This window comes from Ostrea edulis, chromosome 3 (genome assembly GCF_947568905.1).
Source record: "Ostrea edulis chromosome 3, xbOstEdul1.1, whole genome shotgun sequence".
Classification (NCBI taxonomy): Eukaryota; Metazoa; Mollusca; class Bivalvia; order Ostreida; family Ostreidae; genus Ostrea; species Ostrea edulis.
This window is the reverse complement of record NC_079166.1, coordinates 88,480,804-88,498,664: the sequence shown is the minus strand read 5'-3', so window position 1 is coordinate 88,498,664 and position 17,861 is coordinate 88,480,804. Positions and strand designations below refer to the sequence as shown.

At 36.0% G+C, this 17,861-nt stretch overlaps 2 protein-coding genes across 3 annotated transcripts; both read right to left on the bottom strand.

Annotated features, from left to right (window-relative positions):
• Positions 1–662: 662 nt before the first annotated feature.
• Positions 663–4,486, bottom strand: LOC125673721 (perlucin-like protein). Of its 2 annotated transcripts, XM_056159344.1 has the most exons (6): positions 4,366–4,486; positions 4,090–4,182; positions 3,667–3,770; positions 3,115–3,205; positions 1,920–2,178; positions 663–787 (listed from the first exon to the last, which is right to left on the bottom strand). In XM_056159344.1, exons 2-6 carry the CDS (start codon positions 4,124–4,126, stop codon positions 748–750), a joined length of 531 nt encoding a protein of 176 aa, XP_056015319.1. In that variant the 5' UTR covers positions 4,127–4,182; positions 4,366–4,486; the 3' UTR covers positions 663–747. The 2 variants fall into 2 exon arrangements, with proteins under 2 accessions (XP_056015319.1, XP_048766457.1); XM_048910500.2 differs by lacking the exon at positions 4,366–4,486 and having other exon boundaries at positions 4,090–4,199.
• A 3,089-nt stretch (positions 4,487–7,575) lies between these two features.
• LOC125673727 (perlucin-like protein) lies at positions 7,576–16,245 on the bottom strand. Its single transcript, XM_048910509.2, has 5 exons — positions 16,091–16,245; positions 14,494–14,594; positions 13,606–13,699; positions 12,089–12,314; positions 7,576–7,669 (listed from the first exon to the last, which is right to left on the bottom strand). Exons 1-5 carry the CDS (start codon positions 16,122–16,124, stop codon positions 7,645–7,647), a joined length of 480 nt encoding a protein of 159 aa, XP_048766466.1. The 5' UTR covers positions 16,125–16,245; the 3' UTR covers positions 7,576–7,644.
• Between the last annotated feature and the right edge of the window lie 1,616 nt (positions 16,246–17,861).

The following is a 17,861-nucleotide window of genomic DNA, read 5'->3' as shown; positions in this document are numbered from 1 at the left end:
TCTTAGATATATTATTGAAAATGAATATGAACAGCATACTGACAACTCAGCTGTATGATAAACGCGATAATGTTAACTTTCCATGCCTATATAGCAATATTCCACTATTATCTGCAAATGGTGTTTGTATCTCTCAATTGATTCGGTACACAAGAGCTTTTTCTGTGCATGAAAATCAAGGCAGGCTACTGACAAACAAAGAGATGTTACAGTGGTTTCTACAGTCTGGTTTAAAATCAGCATTTCGCAAATTCTATGGTCGTTATAATGATCTACTTTGCTAGTACAACCTATCACTGGATCAGATGCTGTCTAACGTGTTTCATATTGGTGGTTAGGATGTTCGTTGCACACTATTTTATTACGGATAACTCCGTTTACCTGATCAAGACATACGGCTCAGGGCGGGTGTTGCCGGTCGACAGGGGATGCTTACTCCCTCTAGGCACCTGATCTCGCCTGTGGTATATCCAGGGGTCCGTGTTTGTCCAACTCTGTATTTTGTATTGCTTATAGGAGTTATGAGATTGATCACTGTTCGTTATCTTCACCTTTTACTGTAATGTTGTATGGAAAGTTGAGGATAACGATCCGTGATGAATCTCAAATATCCTATAAAGAATACAATGATAGCGATGGAAGCCAAAACAAAGCATGGACTGTTTTCTGTCATCAAGTGGAGAAATAGATAAATGTTTTATTCTAAAATACATTCACATCAGCTGTATCCCGGGGTAGGTAAATACATTATCCCACGACTACAGAGGCAGAGGCAAATGCAGACAATCTGTTGAAGAGAAGAACAAACAGTTTTATAAATCTGATACAGAATCATCTACATGATGAAAGATTGATGACTATGACATATATAGCACAGGTTTTTGTTTTACGTCTTTTCGAGCATTATTCACTGATATTGATTCGTCACCAGCTATACATAAAGTGTCACAATTTTTGACACATGCAGGGCACCGAAGTTCGTTAAAGTAGGTTCTATAGTGCCAACACCTTCAGTGACAAAGCTTCAGCCCTAAACTCTCAATTTTTCTAAATGTCGAGCGTTTGACAAAGGAACAAATCCTACACATGTTTGACGTGTCCACTGTATAAGTGTACACACGACCTCCGATTTACGTGGCAAACCACTTGCTACAACGACCGCTAGACATCACAACTGATTGACGATTGTTCATGCATATCATTATGTCATATACAGTAGTACGTCATCATGATATGCTGATTTTATATTCATATTGATTTTATATGATGTTGATTTATGATGTACGCCTTATGTTTGGTAATCTTCAACAAAGCATTTGAATAATAGTAAATTGTTTAAAAGTCTTCATTTAAAGATATTGAAGCAAAAAGCGTAAGCGGATAATTTTCAAAAATATGATATATTAATTGTACAAAAGATAATACGAATTTTCTATCAAAGGAATTTATCTAACTTAATCAAACCAATTAAATTGTGTGTTACAAGCGAAGTTATATATGTCTATCTTTTGTGAGAAAGCTTTACATAACTGTGTATAGACTTGTGGCTTCTCGCTAAAGGTTTACATTGCTAACTAAATAAAATAAATGTTTATTCGGTACATACAAAACATACATACATAAATACCAAGGATAACCCATGAAAGCTCGAAAGCTTATTTCCAATGGGGTCGTTTGATGCACGGATGTTTGCGCTTGGGGGTCATTTACGTGGAAGGAAATCGGAGTACCCGGAGGAAACCCACGTGTCCGACCGCCATACCCTCTCACATACAACCACTGCCTATCACGGGGATCGAACTCGGGTCGGAGCGGTGAGAAGCGAGAGCGCTGACTTTGCGCTACCCGGACACTCTGTGTAAAGACTCGCAACTTTTCACTAAAGGTTTACACATCTATTTACTAGTATAAAGACTCACGGTTTCTCGCAGATGTATCCTGGTAAATGGCTGTGATGTCCGTGGTGAGTGTGTGGAGCACAGAGGTCATCAGACCAACCAATGGTAGTTCTGTTAAAGAATCTGTAGGACATACAGTTAGCAGTGTTGTTTCCGTCCGGTTGGCCTGGGCCCCAGCCACTGTAAGACCCGACGGATCCTCCGGTCAACCATTGCCAAGTTCCCTCCACAGCGAAGTCACTTCCCCCTATCCACCAATGAGACGGAAGTAGTTTGCTACCTGATGGAAAAAACAACAACCAATAACCAATGCGTACTAGTTACTATGGAAACAAGAATGCAGGAATGTGTAGGACCTTACCCCACAGTGACCTTGATTTTACTTTCGCTTTTAGTGACCTTGATATTTCTCTCCTATTCAGTGACCTTGATCTTTATTTTACCCTTCAGCTATTTTAATCTTTATTTTCCTTTTCAGTGATCATGCTGTTCATTATCAACTTCAGTGACCTCGATCTTTGCCCTTAAATGATTTTGATCTTGACTTCCCCCTCAATGACCCCAGTCTTGATTTTTCCTTATGTGTTTGAAAATCAAAAACAATTCGCATATTTATAGAAGATAACCCTGTTTTGAAATTTGATGAAAACTGAATTGTGTAATTATTGAACACGAGGACAAACCAAAGGAGCACATGATCGCAGTAGGGAACACACATTTTGTACGATCTTTAGTATACGAACGAGTGAACAAGATCACCGCAACATATCAAAATACCGTAATGGACTTGCACTCATTTTCTTGTCTTGTTTACATTTTCATCTCACAAAAAGCATTCTTGAAAATAAAGCATAAATCAACGAAACATTCTTCTTCAGCTCAAACGTTATAACTCATGTAGAGATACATGTACATGTGTATGAAAGGAAATAAAATGCACTAGTAGCTCTTTTGCGTCGGAGGTGCGTTTATTACTTCTTTGAACGACAAAACATTTTTTTTCGCGCCTTACTCTCTTGAGAGCAATAACTCCGACGCATATCGAAACTTGTAAGATCTAGTTTTTAAGTTTGAATAGCTACAAAGGGAGTTTTATAACTATGATCGGAAAGATATGGAGAATGTGACATGCTAGGGAGACAGACAGGGAAATAATTCAATCTGCATAGTATATACTACCATTTAAGGGACCAGAAATAGGTAGAATCAAACTTACTAGCGAAGGCGTTGAGGAACTGCTTGATGAAGTTATCCTTCGCCTCGGAGTCCACTGTCACTAAATGGGCACCAATATTTCGACAAAAATTCTAAAAAAGATTAGAAGAAAAAAAAATCCAAAAGTAAACATTTAAAATTTCATCAATTCGTTACTTAGATTCTCGGGAAAGTGAACGTGGTGGATGGTATGAGTGTTTTAATAAACAATCCACCCGTCATTCTGTGAAATTAGGTACATTCGCGGTTGGGGTGGGGATTGTCGTGGACTGTCGAGCTTTTATAGTTTCGTTGGAATAAAATTTGGATGGTATGATCTTTGCGCATTCAAATTATAATAATAATTACAAAAACATGTATTTCCGTTGTGATCTGAAATTTGTGGAATAAGAGTATTTACGAAATCCACGAAAAATTATCTTACACGAAAAATTATCCTACACGAAATCTGCTGATCCCAAAATAAAATGATGAGAGAATAGGAAACATAAGTGACAAAGTTTTATGAGATGTGAATTACAGTAATGCTGGGTTTTGAATGTAGAATACTTACAGCTGAGTCTGTCCAGGTGTGTTGGTTCTTATTGAACTGAATGCAGTTGGTCTCAATCTGTACCCAATCTAACGGACATTTGGAGTCCACTACCACCAGAATCACTGGAGAAACATTAAGATATCTAGTGGGAAAGCTCTCTTTCCTAATAAAGTCATTTATCTGTAATAATTTTACTGAGGGTGAAAAATGCGAAAAGTTACAAGGATGCAAACTGAAAGTTTATGATGAAACAATGAAACAACGAAACAATGAAACAACGAAACAACGAAACAATGAAACAACGAAACATACCTCAATATTTTCATCAAAAAAAAATATAATAAAGCTGGAATTCTATAAAATCCGAGAGAAACATGAAGACAAAAGAGAAACTTAAAAAATCAAATCACTAACAAAGAAAACCGCGGGGAATCTAATTACCTAGGGCGGCTAATAGAGAGGAGACGAAGGACGCCATGTTCTGAATGTCCTGGAAATCGTGCTGTGTCAAGATCCGAACTGTTCGTCACTTATCTGTTAAAGATGACAGGTTCACATACAATGGGGGCTAGACCTGTTTATCTTTTACTGAAATCCATTCAATGGGTTCGCGTTTTCTTTATGACAAGGCAGTAGATTCTTCAGACCGACTAAATCCAATGCTTTTGTCAATGATTAGCAATGAGTTTCCTTTGCATAAAAATAATATATACCTACTCTAATTTGGGAGGGTATTGATTCTGCAAATAACTTATAAGTAAATTCTATATTTAACAATGTTTTGGTTAGAAATCTTCGCTGTTTCGTTGTATTTCAGTACTTCGCTGTTTCGTTGTATTTCAGCCCTAATTTGAACATACACTGAAGTGTTTAATTACCATAAAACTTAGAACATATAAAACGAACTTATGTTGATAAGAAATCAAGATTTTGTTTGATAATATTATTGAGTATAAAAGTAACGACAGCATGGGAAACTTCTGGTGAGTGGGTGGCGGTCCTGCATAAGCATAAAGGGTTTTGCCTTTCCATTATTTATAAACACCTACAATACAAGCTAGATCTCAATTCCTATCCCCTATTGCTGAACAATTTACACATGCACTGAGCAATATTTTAAAATTATGTTTAGATTATAAAGTTTAAAGAAGCTGTTTGGCTTAATCGTTTTCTCTGATGTTTTTCTGTGATTCAGATGTACTTTATGAATTATGTGAATGACGAATTGCACTAATCACGAAATCATGTGAATAGTGTTGACCTTGTTATCCTCTAGTGCGTCTTATCACGACAGATTGAACTACTTAAATGTACCAGTTTCACGTAAACCTTCTGTCAAATGATACAACAATAGAGAATCGTTCCCAGTGTATCTAGAGTTCAAACAGAACTTGTAAGTTACAAGCACGAGTCGATTGGACGTTTATGTCGCGCATGTATAGTCATGAACTTGTAGGTTATATGGACGAATCGATAGGACGTTCATATTACGCATGCGTCGTTGTGAACTAGTAGGTTGTGTGCACGAGTCAATGTGACGTTCATATTGAGCATGCGTAGTCATGAACTTCTAGGTTGCGTACAGGAGTCGATATGACTTTCATATTACGCATGTGTAGTCGTGGACTTATGGGTTGCGAGCGTAGCGTTGCGTTCCGGTATGTGCGGCCTCGTTTAAAATCGCAACAGTAGTCGACAAGTTTTCGAGGGGTAGAGGCTATTCCTACAACGTGAATGTTCGGCATTTGATTGTATATCGTTTAACGTATCTTTTCATATGGAGACGTCATCATTAACGGTGAAGAGCAGCAAAATTTAGACTTATGCTCCGCTGTTACAACCTTTGAGCAGGGAGAGATCTTTATCCTGTCACACCTGCTGTAACACGGGACCTCGGTTTTTGCGGTCTCATCCGAAGGACTGTCCCATTTAGTCGCCTCTTACGACAAGCAAGGGGGTACTGAGGACCTACTTTAACCCAGATCCCCTCGGGATTTGAAGTGAAGCTCACAGATACAGTGTGTATAGTATGAAAATTTCGACTCTTTAAAAAACCACTAATTACACCGATCTGAGTCTAGGGCATTAGTCAAGCTTTTAAATCGTATCGCAAATCGATCATGTCCCTATCTTTGTAAGATTAAATAAATCTCGTTTAAACTGAATATCTCATACAATAGTAGACACTGCACGAGACTATTGGTCCATTGTTTTTAAGTGAATCCAGCAACTGACGGATAAACATTGACACAGTATTCCTCTGAAGTATATGTAGCGTTCTTAGGTTTCACCTACGTTATGAATATTCATCATCAATTAAGGACGTCCGTTTGTTACGATCGATATTGTGCACTGATTTCACTTTTTCTTTTATTACTAAGGTCGTTCGTTCGTTAAGGTCGTTCATTTCTTATTATCTCCCTTTTCTTACTGTCTTCCGTTTCTTAACGTCGTCGTATTCTGAGTATCCTAAAGGACAAGATGCTCTCACGTTTAATTAAGGGCTTAGTAGTGAATGACAACGCGGGCTGAAGATAAGTTACTCCGAGTAAGTAACATAACCATATGAAATCATAAATAATCTCTATTGTTACTTAAGGGCAGGTTAGGAGAAAAATGGGCGCTTTGAAAGTGAACTTGTACATTCAAAGACTAATATTACATCTTCACATTTAAATATCATTTACACAATCTACATATGGTATTTATATCTCTCAACTCATTCGATATGCAAGAGCTTGATCTGCGTATGATCAGTTTTTTAAATCCAGCAAGGCTACTGACAAATTGATGGCGCAGGGATTGTAACAGTCTTGTTTAAAGTTAGCATTTCACAAATTCTATGGTCGTTATACAAATCTAGTTTGTTTGTCAATACAACCCATCATTGAGTCAAATGCTGTCTGAAATGTTTCATACTGAAATGGTTAGAGGAGTTACCTCCCGTTACTTCTTTATGTATTAATACTTAATTATTGTAAATATTGTAATTAATTGGTCGATTGACAATAGAAATTAGCAAGTAACATTAATAAATGATATCAAGTTAGATGATAAGCATATTTTTTTTTTGTCTAAAGAGGGCCAGTTTGCCGTAATTTTATCATACAATAGTTGGAAACTTTACTATATAGAAGAAAGTGGCGTATATGGGACATTACAACCAAAGTGTTGAGGTGTGTTATGTGCCAGTCTTTGAATGAATATTCTGTGCACCCTGTTGAAGTCTAATAGAATCGTCACGTTAGTTTCTAGGAGTAGACTGTGTAAGTATATCTAGGTAATATACTGTGATAGTGTAGCCACTTGGTAAAGGTACAGTTGCAAGGGATAGGCAACTGGTTGAAAGGCAACTGGCTAACAGTAAGACACCAGGCAAGTGTCGCATATTATTGAATGCTTATTGTCAACAGATGCCAGGCAGGCGTCGGCTGACTGTATATAGACAGTTGTCACTGGGTAATTGCAATAAGGCACCAGGCAGGTGCCATCATTAAAACACATAGGTCACTTGATTCAAAGACACCAGGCAGGTGTCGCACTATCTGTATATTTTACTTAATCAAACCTTCAGTAAACTCAGTAATCTGAGCACGGACCTACTGACCGCTAAGGTCCGACACGTTACAATACCGATAGTTAAGCCTTCATGGCACACTGAGTTTGACTACTGCTTGCCTAATCAAGATATAGGGCTCAAAGTGTATGTGAGCTGTCGATGGAGGATGCTTACTCCTCCTAGGCATCTGATCCCACCTCTGGTATATCTACTAGGAATCTGTTTGCCAAACTCTTTATTTTGTATTGCTTATAGGAGTTATGAGATTAATCACTGTTCATTATCTCCACCTTTCATTGCTCACTGTTCGTTATCTTCACTTTTCATTCTAGTGATGTGAAATATTCCAATTAATAGTAAGTTGAATATTTTCATAATGATTTTTGACTTTATTAATTAATAGCAACACAGTGTCTTCTTACACATGCGTCTTACTGTCAACCAATCACAGATGTTGGGGCACTGAAAAAGAGAAAATAAATCATGAGCATTGGATTTGTGAAATAATTTGCTAAATAACTAATGATGATTTCATGATGGTTATAGAACTTAGAATTATGGAAATGATCATAACTCCCTTTTTGAGCGGAAAAATACCATATTAGCGTTACATAGTATACAAAAAGTGTTCAAATAGAGAAATTGTGTGTAAGTAATTTTACATGGTATTACAGAAAAATATGTATGTGTACTGTTGAACTGCATTACAGAAAAGTGTTCACTGACAGTTTGTTGTATGTGAGCAATGTTACTTACGAAATAAGATATCGTTTTTTATTGTTATTGGGATATGACATGAAGTTAGTCACGTTATCAAATCCTATAACGCCCGAAGGGCGTTATAGTAGATTTGATGACGTACCAACTTCATTTCATGTCCCAATAACACTCAAAAATGATATTTTATTTTTTATACTTATATTTTCTATTTTGATTTGTGTTCTTACCGAGCTTCCATGATTATGTAGCAGATGACCGAAATAACGATCGTAGAACACAAAATATAGTTCGTTAGAGTTTTATCGAATAAAAGATTAGGAACAATATCAAAGAGAATATAAGATATAGATATTTGATTGAAAAGGTTTTTAAAAAAGACGAAACAGTTGTAAAATGAAGGTAATTTAAAGCGTAAAGTTAACTGAAATGAAGGCAAGAAGAGCAGAGTAAACTACATCCGTGATGTGATTTGGTCGCGATCAGCGATGGAGAAACTGGCGTCGGTCTAGCCTACAAAGTTGAAAACGCAATTGTTGAACACAGATTTCGACAGAAATTCAAAGGATTTGGGAGAATTGATGGAGGATATGATGGGTCAGGTTAACGTTAAGCTCTTTTGGTTTTGAAAAGAAACAACGGCATGTTCATCGTTAGGATTCGCGGTTGTAGCCATGCATGAGACGATTCGAGACCGTAGGACAGATTTAGACAAAGTGCAGGTATGTTGCTTCTTTTATTTACCTTCAGTGTGTGTAAGAGAAAATAAAAACGAAGTGATGGAGTTTTTGTTCACTTGAGAGATTTCTGATGTAGGATTTTAATGAAGACTCGCACTGATACTCTGACATGGACAATTTTTCGAGCTTCGAAATCAGCCTCGCTTATGATCATGCCGAGTCATAGCCGTGATGGCAGTTGCCAGGAAACAACAGGTTAACTTATCATTATAAAGTAAATAGGCTTATAACTCTGCCTACATTTTTTCGCTTCCAATATCATAGAACTTTATTTTATAAATTCGCCATGCAAAAGTTACAACTTAGGCATAGTTACAGACGGTATCTAAAACTGTTTAAAATAAAACAACAGAACGGTATGTTTAATGTTTCTGTTTTATAAATTGACAAAATTCTTGTTTGTTTACAAAATAAACTATGTATAAATATCCTGCTGTGTTTGTTTCTGTTATGATGTCATTGCATTGGCGGATCCAGGGTTTACGAAGGGTGTGTGTAAAAGTCAAGTATTAGTCATGATACGCAGCCTCTATTATTTAAATTTGTGCCTAAATCCCCCACTGCATTGCATAAACAAGAAGCCAGGTGAAAGTACAGGAACTGGCTTTTGCAGCGGTAACTGTATTCATAAGCAAGAAACGACTGATCATGTGACCAACTTCATCTTACACGAAATTGAATCTCAATTTCATTACTACTGTCATATAAGGAAGTGCATTGACAAATGTAAATATATTATAATACTGACAGTTCACTAACAGTTTGTTGTATGTGAGCAGTCTTACATTATAATACTGACAGTTCACTAACAGTTTGTTGTATTTGAGCAGTCTTACATTATAATACTAACAGTTCACTAACAGTTTGTTGTATTTGAGCAGTCTTACATTATAATACTGACAGTTCACTAACAGTTTGTTGTATGTGAGCAGTCTTACATTATAATACTGACAGTTCACTAACAGTTTGTTGTATTTGAGCAGTACTAGTCTTACATTATAATACTGACAGTTCACTAACAGTTTGTTGTATGTGAGCAGTACTAGTCTTACATTATAATACTGCCAGTTCACGAACAGTTTGTTGTATTTGAGCAGTCTTACATTATAATACTGACAGTTCACTAACAGTTTGTTGTATGTGAGCAGTCTTACATTATAATACTGACAGTTCACTAACAGTTTGTTGTATGTGAGCAGTACTAGTCTTACATTATAATACTGACAGTTCACTAACAGTTTGTTGTATTTGAGCAGTCTTACATTATAATACTGACAGTTCACTAATAGTTTGTTGTATGTGAGCAGTCTTACATTGTAATACTGACAGTTCACTAACAGTTTGTTGTATTTGAGCAGTCTTACATTATAATACTGACAGTTCACTAACAGTTTGTTGTATTTGAGCAGTCTTACATTATAATACTGACAGTTCACTAACAGTTTGTTGTATTTGAGCAGTCTTACATTGTAATACTGACAGTTCACTAACAGTTTGTTGTATGTGAGCAGTACTAGTCTTACATTATAATACTGACAGTTCACTAACAGTTTGTTGTATTTGAGCAGTCTTACATTATAATACTGACAGTTCACTAACAGTTTGTTGTATTTGAGCAGTCTTACATTATAATACTGACAGTTCACTAACTGTTTGTTGTATTTGAGCAGTCTTACATTATAATACTGACAGTTCACTAACAGTTTGTTGTATTTGAGCAGTCTTACATTACAGTACTGACAGTTCACTAACAGTTTGTTGTATGTGAGCAGTACTAGTCTTACATTATAATACTGACAGTTCACTAACAGTTTGTTGTATGTGAGCACTCTTACATTATAATACTGACAGTTCACTAACAGTTTGTTGTATTTGAGCAGTCTTACATTATAATACTGACAGTTCACTAACAGTTTGTTGTATGTGAGCAGTCTTACATTATAATACTGACAGTTCACTAACAGTTTGTTGTATGTGAGCAGTCTTACATTATAATACTGACAGTTCACTAACAGTTTGTTGTATTTGAGCAGTCTTACATTATAATACTGATATTTCACTAACAGTTTGTTGTATTTGAGCAGTCTTACATTATAATACTGACAGTTCACTAACAGTTTGTTGTATGTGAGCAGTCTTACATTATAATACTGACAGTTCACTAATAGTTTGTTGTATGTGAGCAGTTTTACATTATAATACTGACAGTTCACTAACAGTTTGTTGTATGTGAGCAGTCTTACATTATAATACTGACAGTTCACTAACAGTTTGTTGTATTTGAGCAGTCTTACATTATAATACTGACATTTCACTAACAGTTTGTTGTATGTGAGCAGTACTAGTCTTACATTATAATACTGACAGTTCACTAACAGTTTGTTGTATTTGAGCAGTCTTACATTATAATACTGACAGTTCACTAACAGTTTGTTGTATTTGAGCAGTCTTACATTATAATACTGACAGTTCACTAACAGTTTGTTTTATGTGAGCAGTCTTACATTATAATACTGACAGTTCACTAACAGTTTGTTGTATTTGAGCAGTCTTACATTATAATACTGACCGTTCACTAACAGTTTGTTGTATGTGAGCAGTCTTACATTATAATACTGACAGTTCACTAACAGTTTGTTGTATGTGAGCAGTACTAGTCTTACATTATAATACTGATAGTTCACTAACAGTTTGTTGTATTTGAGCAGTCTTACATTATAATACTGACAGTTCACTAACAGTTTGTTGTATGTGAGCAGTCTTACATTATAATACTGACAGTTCACTAACAGTTTGTTGTATGTGAGCAGTCTTACATTATAATACTGACATTTCACTAACAGTTTGTTGTATGTGAGCAGTACTAGTCTTACATTATAATACTGACAGTTCACTAACAGTTTGTTGTATTTGAGCAGTCTTACATTATAATACTGACAGTTCACTAACAGTTTGTTGTATGTGAGCAGTCTTACATTATAATACTGACAGTTCACTAACAGTTTCTTGTGTTCAGATCGTTATACTTCGTCTGATTGTAGATGTTCAAAGATACGGTATAGTGAAACCTAGTTGATATTGCCGGGGAAGTAAGGATCGCTGTGTGTTACTGACGATTCAATGCAACCTACAGGCTCTTTTCGTCTACTAGAGGGACATTTTTAAGGTTGTTTCACTGTGGTTACTCACGGATGTACATACACAGGATATATTCTTTACCTATTAGAGGGATTTATTTCAAACTTTTCCCCTGTGTTCACTTACAGATGTTCACAGTTATGGTAGTGTTCACTTACAGATGTTCACAGCTATGGTAGTGTTCACTTACAGATGTTCACAGCTATGGTAGTGTTCACTTACAGATGTTCACAGCTATGGTAGTGTTCACTTACAGATGTTCACTGATATAATAGTGTTTACTTACGCGTGTTCACAGATATAGTAGTGTGGTCTGGCACAGTTCGTATCGATCCACATGGAATTATCCCCGTTGAAGTTTTGCAGCATGCAGTCGTGTGAGTGATTACCATCTGGGTATCCGGGTCCCCACTGATTGAAGGAACCAATGTCAGTTCCGGTCTCGCTCCATCGCCACTCCCCCTCCTTTATATAGTCAGTACCTCCCAACCAGAAGCCGATTTGGTGAAAATCTTAAAGAAAATAAATCTTCATACTTAAAAGAATGGAAAATATTTTATGGTAAAGATGATATTGATTTCGAAACGAGAATTCAACACCATTACAAATTATTTATTATCATGCATATGCAAATTCTCTTAAAATAGCAAATACATATTTCAAAGTCAATTAGTTAGATCTAGTGAGAGCGATTAGCAGTATTCAAATTGAATTAGTCAATCCCCGAGGTCATCTCTCATGACACTCTTATCACCTCTACAGACTTACGATGTCACATTTATCCCTACAGACTTACAATGTCACTTTTATCCCTACAGATTTACAATGTCACTTTTATCCCTACATATTTACAATGTCACTTTTATCCCTACAGACTTACGATGTCACTTTTATCCCTACAGATTTACAATGTCACTTTTATCTCTACAGACTTACGATGTCACTTTTATCCCTACAGACTTACGATGTCACTTTTATCCCTACATATTTACAATGTCACTTTTATCCCTACAGACTTACGATGTCACTTTTATCCCTACAGACTTACAATGTCACTTTTATCCCTACATATTTACAATGTCACTTTTATCCCTACATATTTACAATGTCACTTTTATCCCTACATATTTACAATGTCACTTTTATCTCTACAGACTTACGATGTCACTTTTATCCCTACAGACTTACGATGTCACTTTTATCTCTACAGACTTACGATGTCACTTTTATCCCTACAGACTTACAATGTCACTTTATCCCTACAGACTTACGATGTCACTTTTATCTCTACAGACGTACGATGTCACTTTTATCTCTACAGACGTACGATGTCACTTTTATCTCTACAGACGTACGATGTCACTTTTATATCTACAGACTTACAATGTTACTTTTATCCCTACATATTTACAATGTCACTTTTATCCCTACATATTTACAATGTCACTTTTATCCCTACAGACTTACAGTGTCACTTTTATCCCTACAGACTTACAATGTCACTTTTATCCCTACAGACTTACGATGTCACTTTTATCCCTACATATTTACAATGTCACTTTTATCCCTACAGACTTACGATGACACGTTTATCCCTACATATTTACAATGTCACTTTTATCCCTACATATTTACAATGTCACTTTTATCCCTACATATTTACAATGACACTTTTATCCATACATATTTACAATGTCACTTTTATCCCTACATATTTACAATGTCACTTTTATCCCTACAGACTTACGATGACACGTTTATCCCTACAGACTTACGATGACACGTTTATCCCTACAGACTTACGATGGTAGGTACTGAGGAGCATGTTGATGTAGTCTGCTTTCTGTTGGTTGTCTACTGTTACCATGTAGCTTTTGTTAAATGCATGACATTTTGCCTGTAATGAACAAATATTCTTAGCACATCAAGTTTACGAAATTTACACAAACTGAATCTCACTGAATCTTACTGACATTAACTTTTAAGTTTTACACGTAACTTAATTCTTCTGTATTGAGTAACCTTATGAAACATTTGGTTGAATTTTATGTTTAAATTCTGATTTTTAAGGGGATTTCCATCGCTAAGGTGACGTCCTTGTCATTCAAAGAAGAAGGAAAAATAACTGCAAAGTTTTCAGACCATAATGAAAAGGCATTATATTCATGTTGAAATATATTATTTTCTTAAAAATTTAATAAGTTAAACTTCCCATGCAATTAACGAAAGGATGTCCACATATCACAGTTCATTCTTATTTTGTTTAAGATCGGACAATTTCATGAAAATCTTTTAAAAATGAAATAAATTCCCCATTAATTTCATACGTCTTCATATGAGGGACATTAAACAAGATACAATCAATCAATCAAATGTGACACACGTCTTCAAAAGAAAACCATTACATATGCTTGACCTTTGACATAAATTTGATAGTAGTTCATTCGTGTCGTCACAATGATATGATAGATCAGAGTCTGTCATACAATGTTGCTTCCGTTGGGGGCTCAATGTTCGCGGATTTCTTGGGTACCCGTATCACACGAATTTCAGACCACAAGGAAATACACAATTTATACATTTTTTCGATGTACAGACACCATTTCCACAAAATTTCATCCCGTCAAAATATTAAAAATCTCCATTGGCCCCCACGAATTTAAGTGATTCCACAGTAGTTTTAATGCTCACTGCAGAGTCCGCCCATGTATGTTTATCGTGGCTGAAGTAAAGGCATTCCCCATTAAACTCCGCCCAGCCCACACCACAATCACCGAGACACACCACCAGTACTGAAAAGTAACGAAAAATTAAACCTAGTCCACATCCTAATCACCGAGGAGTAGTCACTGCAAAAATAACGTAACATTAGACTCCGCCCCAAACACGTCACAATCAATGTGACTTACCATCAACACTGAAAAATAAAGTAAAATTAGACTCTGCCCAAAACAAACCACAGTCACCAAGATGCACTGTAAAATCTGAAAAGTAACATAAAATTAAAGTTTGACCAAACCACGTGACAATCACCGAGATCACTGTCAAGAGTAAAGAGTAGCGTAAAATTAAAAACTCCATCAAACTATGTGACTATCATCCAGAATCGCTGTCAGAAGTAAGACGTCGTGTAAAATAAGACTCCGCCCAAACAACGTCACAGTCACCAAGACTCGCTGTCAAGTGTAAAAAGTAGCGTATAATTACAATCCGCCCAAACTACGTCATAATCAGCGAGACGCGCCATCAAATGTCAATCGGATCTCTTCGAATGTCTCGCGCACTCGACAAAGATGTCGAGTGCGTGAGACATTCGAGGAATTCCGATTGCGTCAAGAGTAAGTGTAGTATAAAATTAGACTCCGCCCAAACCACGTTACAATCACCTTTACTCGCCGTCAAGAGTAAATAGTACCGTAAAATTAAACTCCATCCAAACCGCGTTATAATCCTTAAATCTCGGTGTCAAGTGTAAAAAGTTGGGTAAAATTCAACTTCGTCCAAATCACGTCAGAAGTACCGAGACTCGCCGTCCAGAGCGAAAAGAAGTGTAAAATTAGACTCCGCTCAAACCGCCCCACAATTACCGAAACTTGCCGTCAGGAGTTAAATGTAGTGTGGAATTAGATTATGCGCAAACCACATCACAATTAACTAGACTCACTGTCCAGAGCTAAATGTAATGTAAAATTATGTTTCACCCAAAACAGAAAAAGGAAAAAACGCTCGGTGCAATACGCTTTTTAAATAACAACTGTGACATGGTGCTTATATCTACATCGAATTCTGACATGTGATATTTTGCTAATATTCTGATAATTTCAGGTTTCATATAACTTCACATGATTGTCGGTCATTGGATACCCACGGCTGCTATTTTCCTCAAAGTGATTGGATGGATGGGCATTATGACGTCAACGTCATATTTCGCCATCAATTCAAACGGAGAATAACACAATATCGCCATATATCGTAAACCCGGAGGAAGTTCACACTAACTAATAAGACAAAATCATTTTCTAGTGTCAGTTTCATCCCATGCCATTTCAGTATTGTAAATATAATTTTTGGCCACCACAACTAAAACTGTTATTTTTGTCAGCTGCATAATCTGCAATAACGAATGATCGTAGATTCAAAGTTTTGCTAAAAAAAACAAAACAAAAAACAAACAAACAACAATGAAGCAGAATATCTGTCTTCCATTTTGTACACGTGATGGATATTTAGCAAATGTTATTTTACATTAGTGATACACCCTTATTTACGGATAGTAAAGATCACATACCAGATAGGAGTGAGAGTATAGGCAGGGCCGTCATTGTAAGTGCTGCGTTATGATGACAGATCACTGATAGTACCGTTGGTGAACTAAATCCAAGTAGTCTTATCTCCTGTGTGTGGAAGAGTTACACCATTACGTGAAAAATGTCAATGGAACACAAGTCTAGATCTGGAACACACCGAGTGATCTTATTGGTCAGTTGATATCATATAATATCAATCTATTTTCACGTTTTCAGTGCAAATCTTTATCCTAACTTCACTCTGATGTTAAGGTCTTGCCGACAATAAAAGTATTCCATACTCCAATCGTTTACCCCGTTGTAATACCTACAACAACCATTTCTTCCTCAATAATGCTTCATAATTGATTTGCTTTTTCTAAAATTCCATTATGTATTAGGTTTTCAATTCGATTTGTAAGATTTGAGCTTTTATTGAGAAATAGTTGAAAGGTGAAGATAACGAACAGTGATCGATCTCATAACTCCAATAAGCAATACAAAATAAAGAGTTTGGCAAACAAGGACCCCTGGATATACCAGAGGGGGGATCAGGTGCCTAGGAGTTGTAAACATCCCCTGTCGACCGGTCAAAACAGCTTTGAGCCTACATCTTGATCAGGTAAATGGAGTTATCCGTAGTCAAAATTAGTGTTCCAAGAACAGTCTAACAATGATGTTACATAAATATGGGACGTTGACGACGGAGAACCTGAGATCATCCCGTTTATCATAAAGTTGAGTTGTTAGTTTGTCATTGATATGATGCACCAAATGCGCATTTCTTTATTTTCAATAAAACATCTAAGTATGAAGCAGAAATGCACGACTCTGTGGTGTCTTTTATTTCGAGTTCTCATGGATACATGTATATCGAATTGACATATCAATGAAAATTAGCATTCTTAATGGAAAAAACGTCGTCGATATATCTAAATGTCATATTGAAGGCCACAGTAAGAGATTTTGTCTTCTTACGTAGAAGTTTTTGAATAAATTCTGCTTCACATGAATAGATCAGCTAACAAAGTAGCACAATTCGTAGCCATGGGATTCTAACAAAGATATTGTCAATGCGGAACTTTAGCGTATTTTTACTTCAGCTTCATAGTACCTGTGTGTGGAATCAGAGTGGTATTTAACAAAGTATTTTTTTGTATGACTGATCACTATATATGAATATTTGCTTTTCCATTTTTGTTGAATAAGCAACTGTCTATAATGTCAAAAAGTATATTCTTTAGCTTTTCGTGAGGAATGGTCGTGTAAAGTGTAGAAAAGTCATACGTTTTGATGTTGTAGATTTGAGAAATGCTTCGCGATTGAAACAGCTGACAAACCTTAAGGAAGTGTAAAAGATTAAATTTTCTATGTAGTGATGATTTCACGATTTTCATTTCTGCGATTATAGCGAAAAGCAATTCTCCGAGATGTTTGATATATTTTTGCATTTGTAGAATATAAATTTATTATAGATTTACGATATTTGTATTGCTTATAGGAGTTATGAGATTGATCACTGTTCCTTATCTTCGCCTTTCATATATTAGATTCTTTCAACACCAATTGTATATTACAGATGCATAGATTGTTGGTATGCTATGATAGATTTACGTATATAATAGCTTAAATACTTAGTACATCACAAATTCATAGATGAGTGGTATACAGCATTGCACATATGAAAGGTGGAGAAAACGAACAGTAATCAATCTCATAACTTCTATAAGGAATACAAAATAAAGAGTTGGGAAACACCGACCCCTGGACACC

Coding starts and splice junctions, on each gene's coding strand:
- LOC125673721 (XM_056159344.1), bottom strand. CDS start 4,126: ATGGCGTCCTTCGTCTCCTCTCTATTAGCCGCCCTAG. Junction 3,206..3,666: donor ACACCTGGACAGACTCAGCT/GTAAGTATTCTA, acceptor AATCTTTTTTAG/AATTTTTGTCGAAATATTGG. Junction 788..1,919: donor GGATACATCTGCGAGAAACC/GTGAGTCTTTAT, acceptor TCTCTTCAACAG/ATTGTCTGCATTTGCCTCTG.
- LOC125673727 (XM_048910509.2), bottom strand. CDS start 16,124: ATGACGGCCCTGCCTATACTCTCACTCCTATCTG. Junction 13,700..14,493: donor ATACATGGGCGGACTCTGCA/GTGAGCATTAAA, acceptor TGTTCATTACAG/GCAAAATGTCATGCATTTAA. Junction 7,670..12,088: donor TACTATATCTGTGAACACGC/GTAAGTAAACAC, acceptor TCTCTTTTTCAG/TGCCCCAACATCTGTGATTG.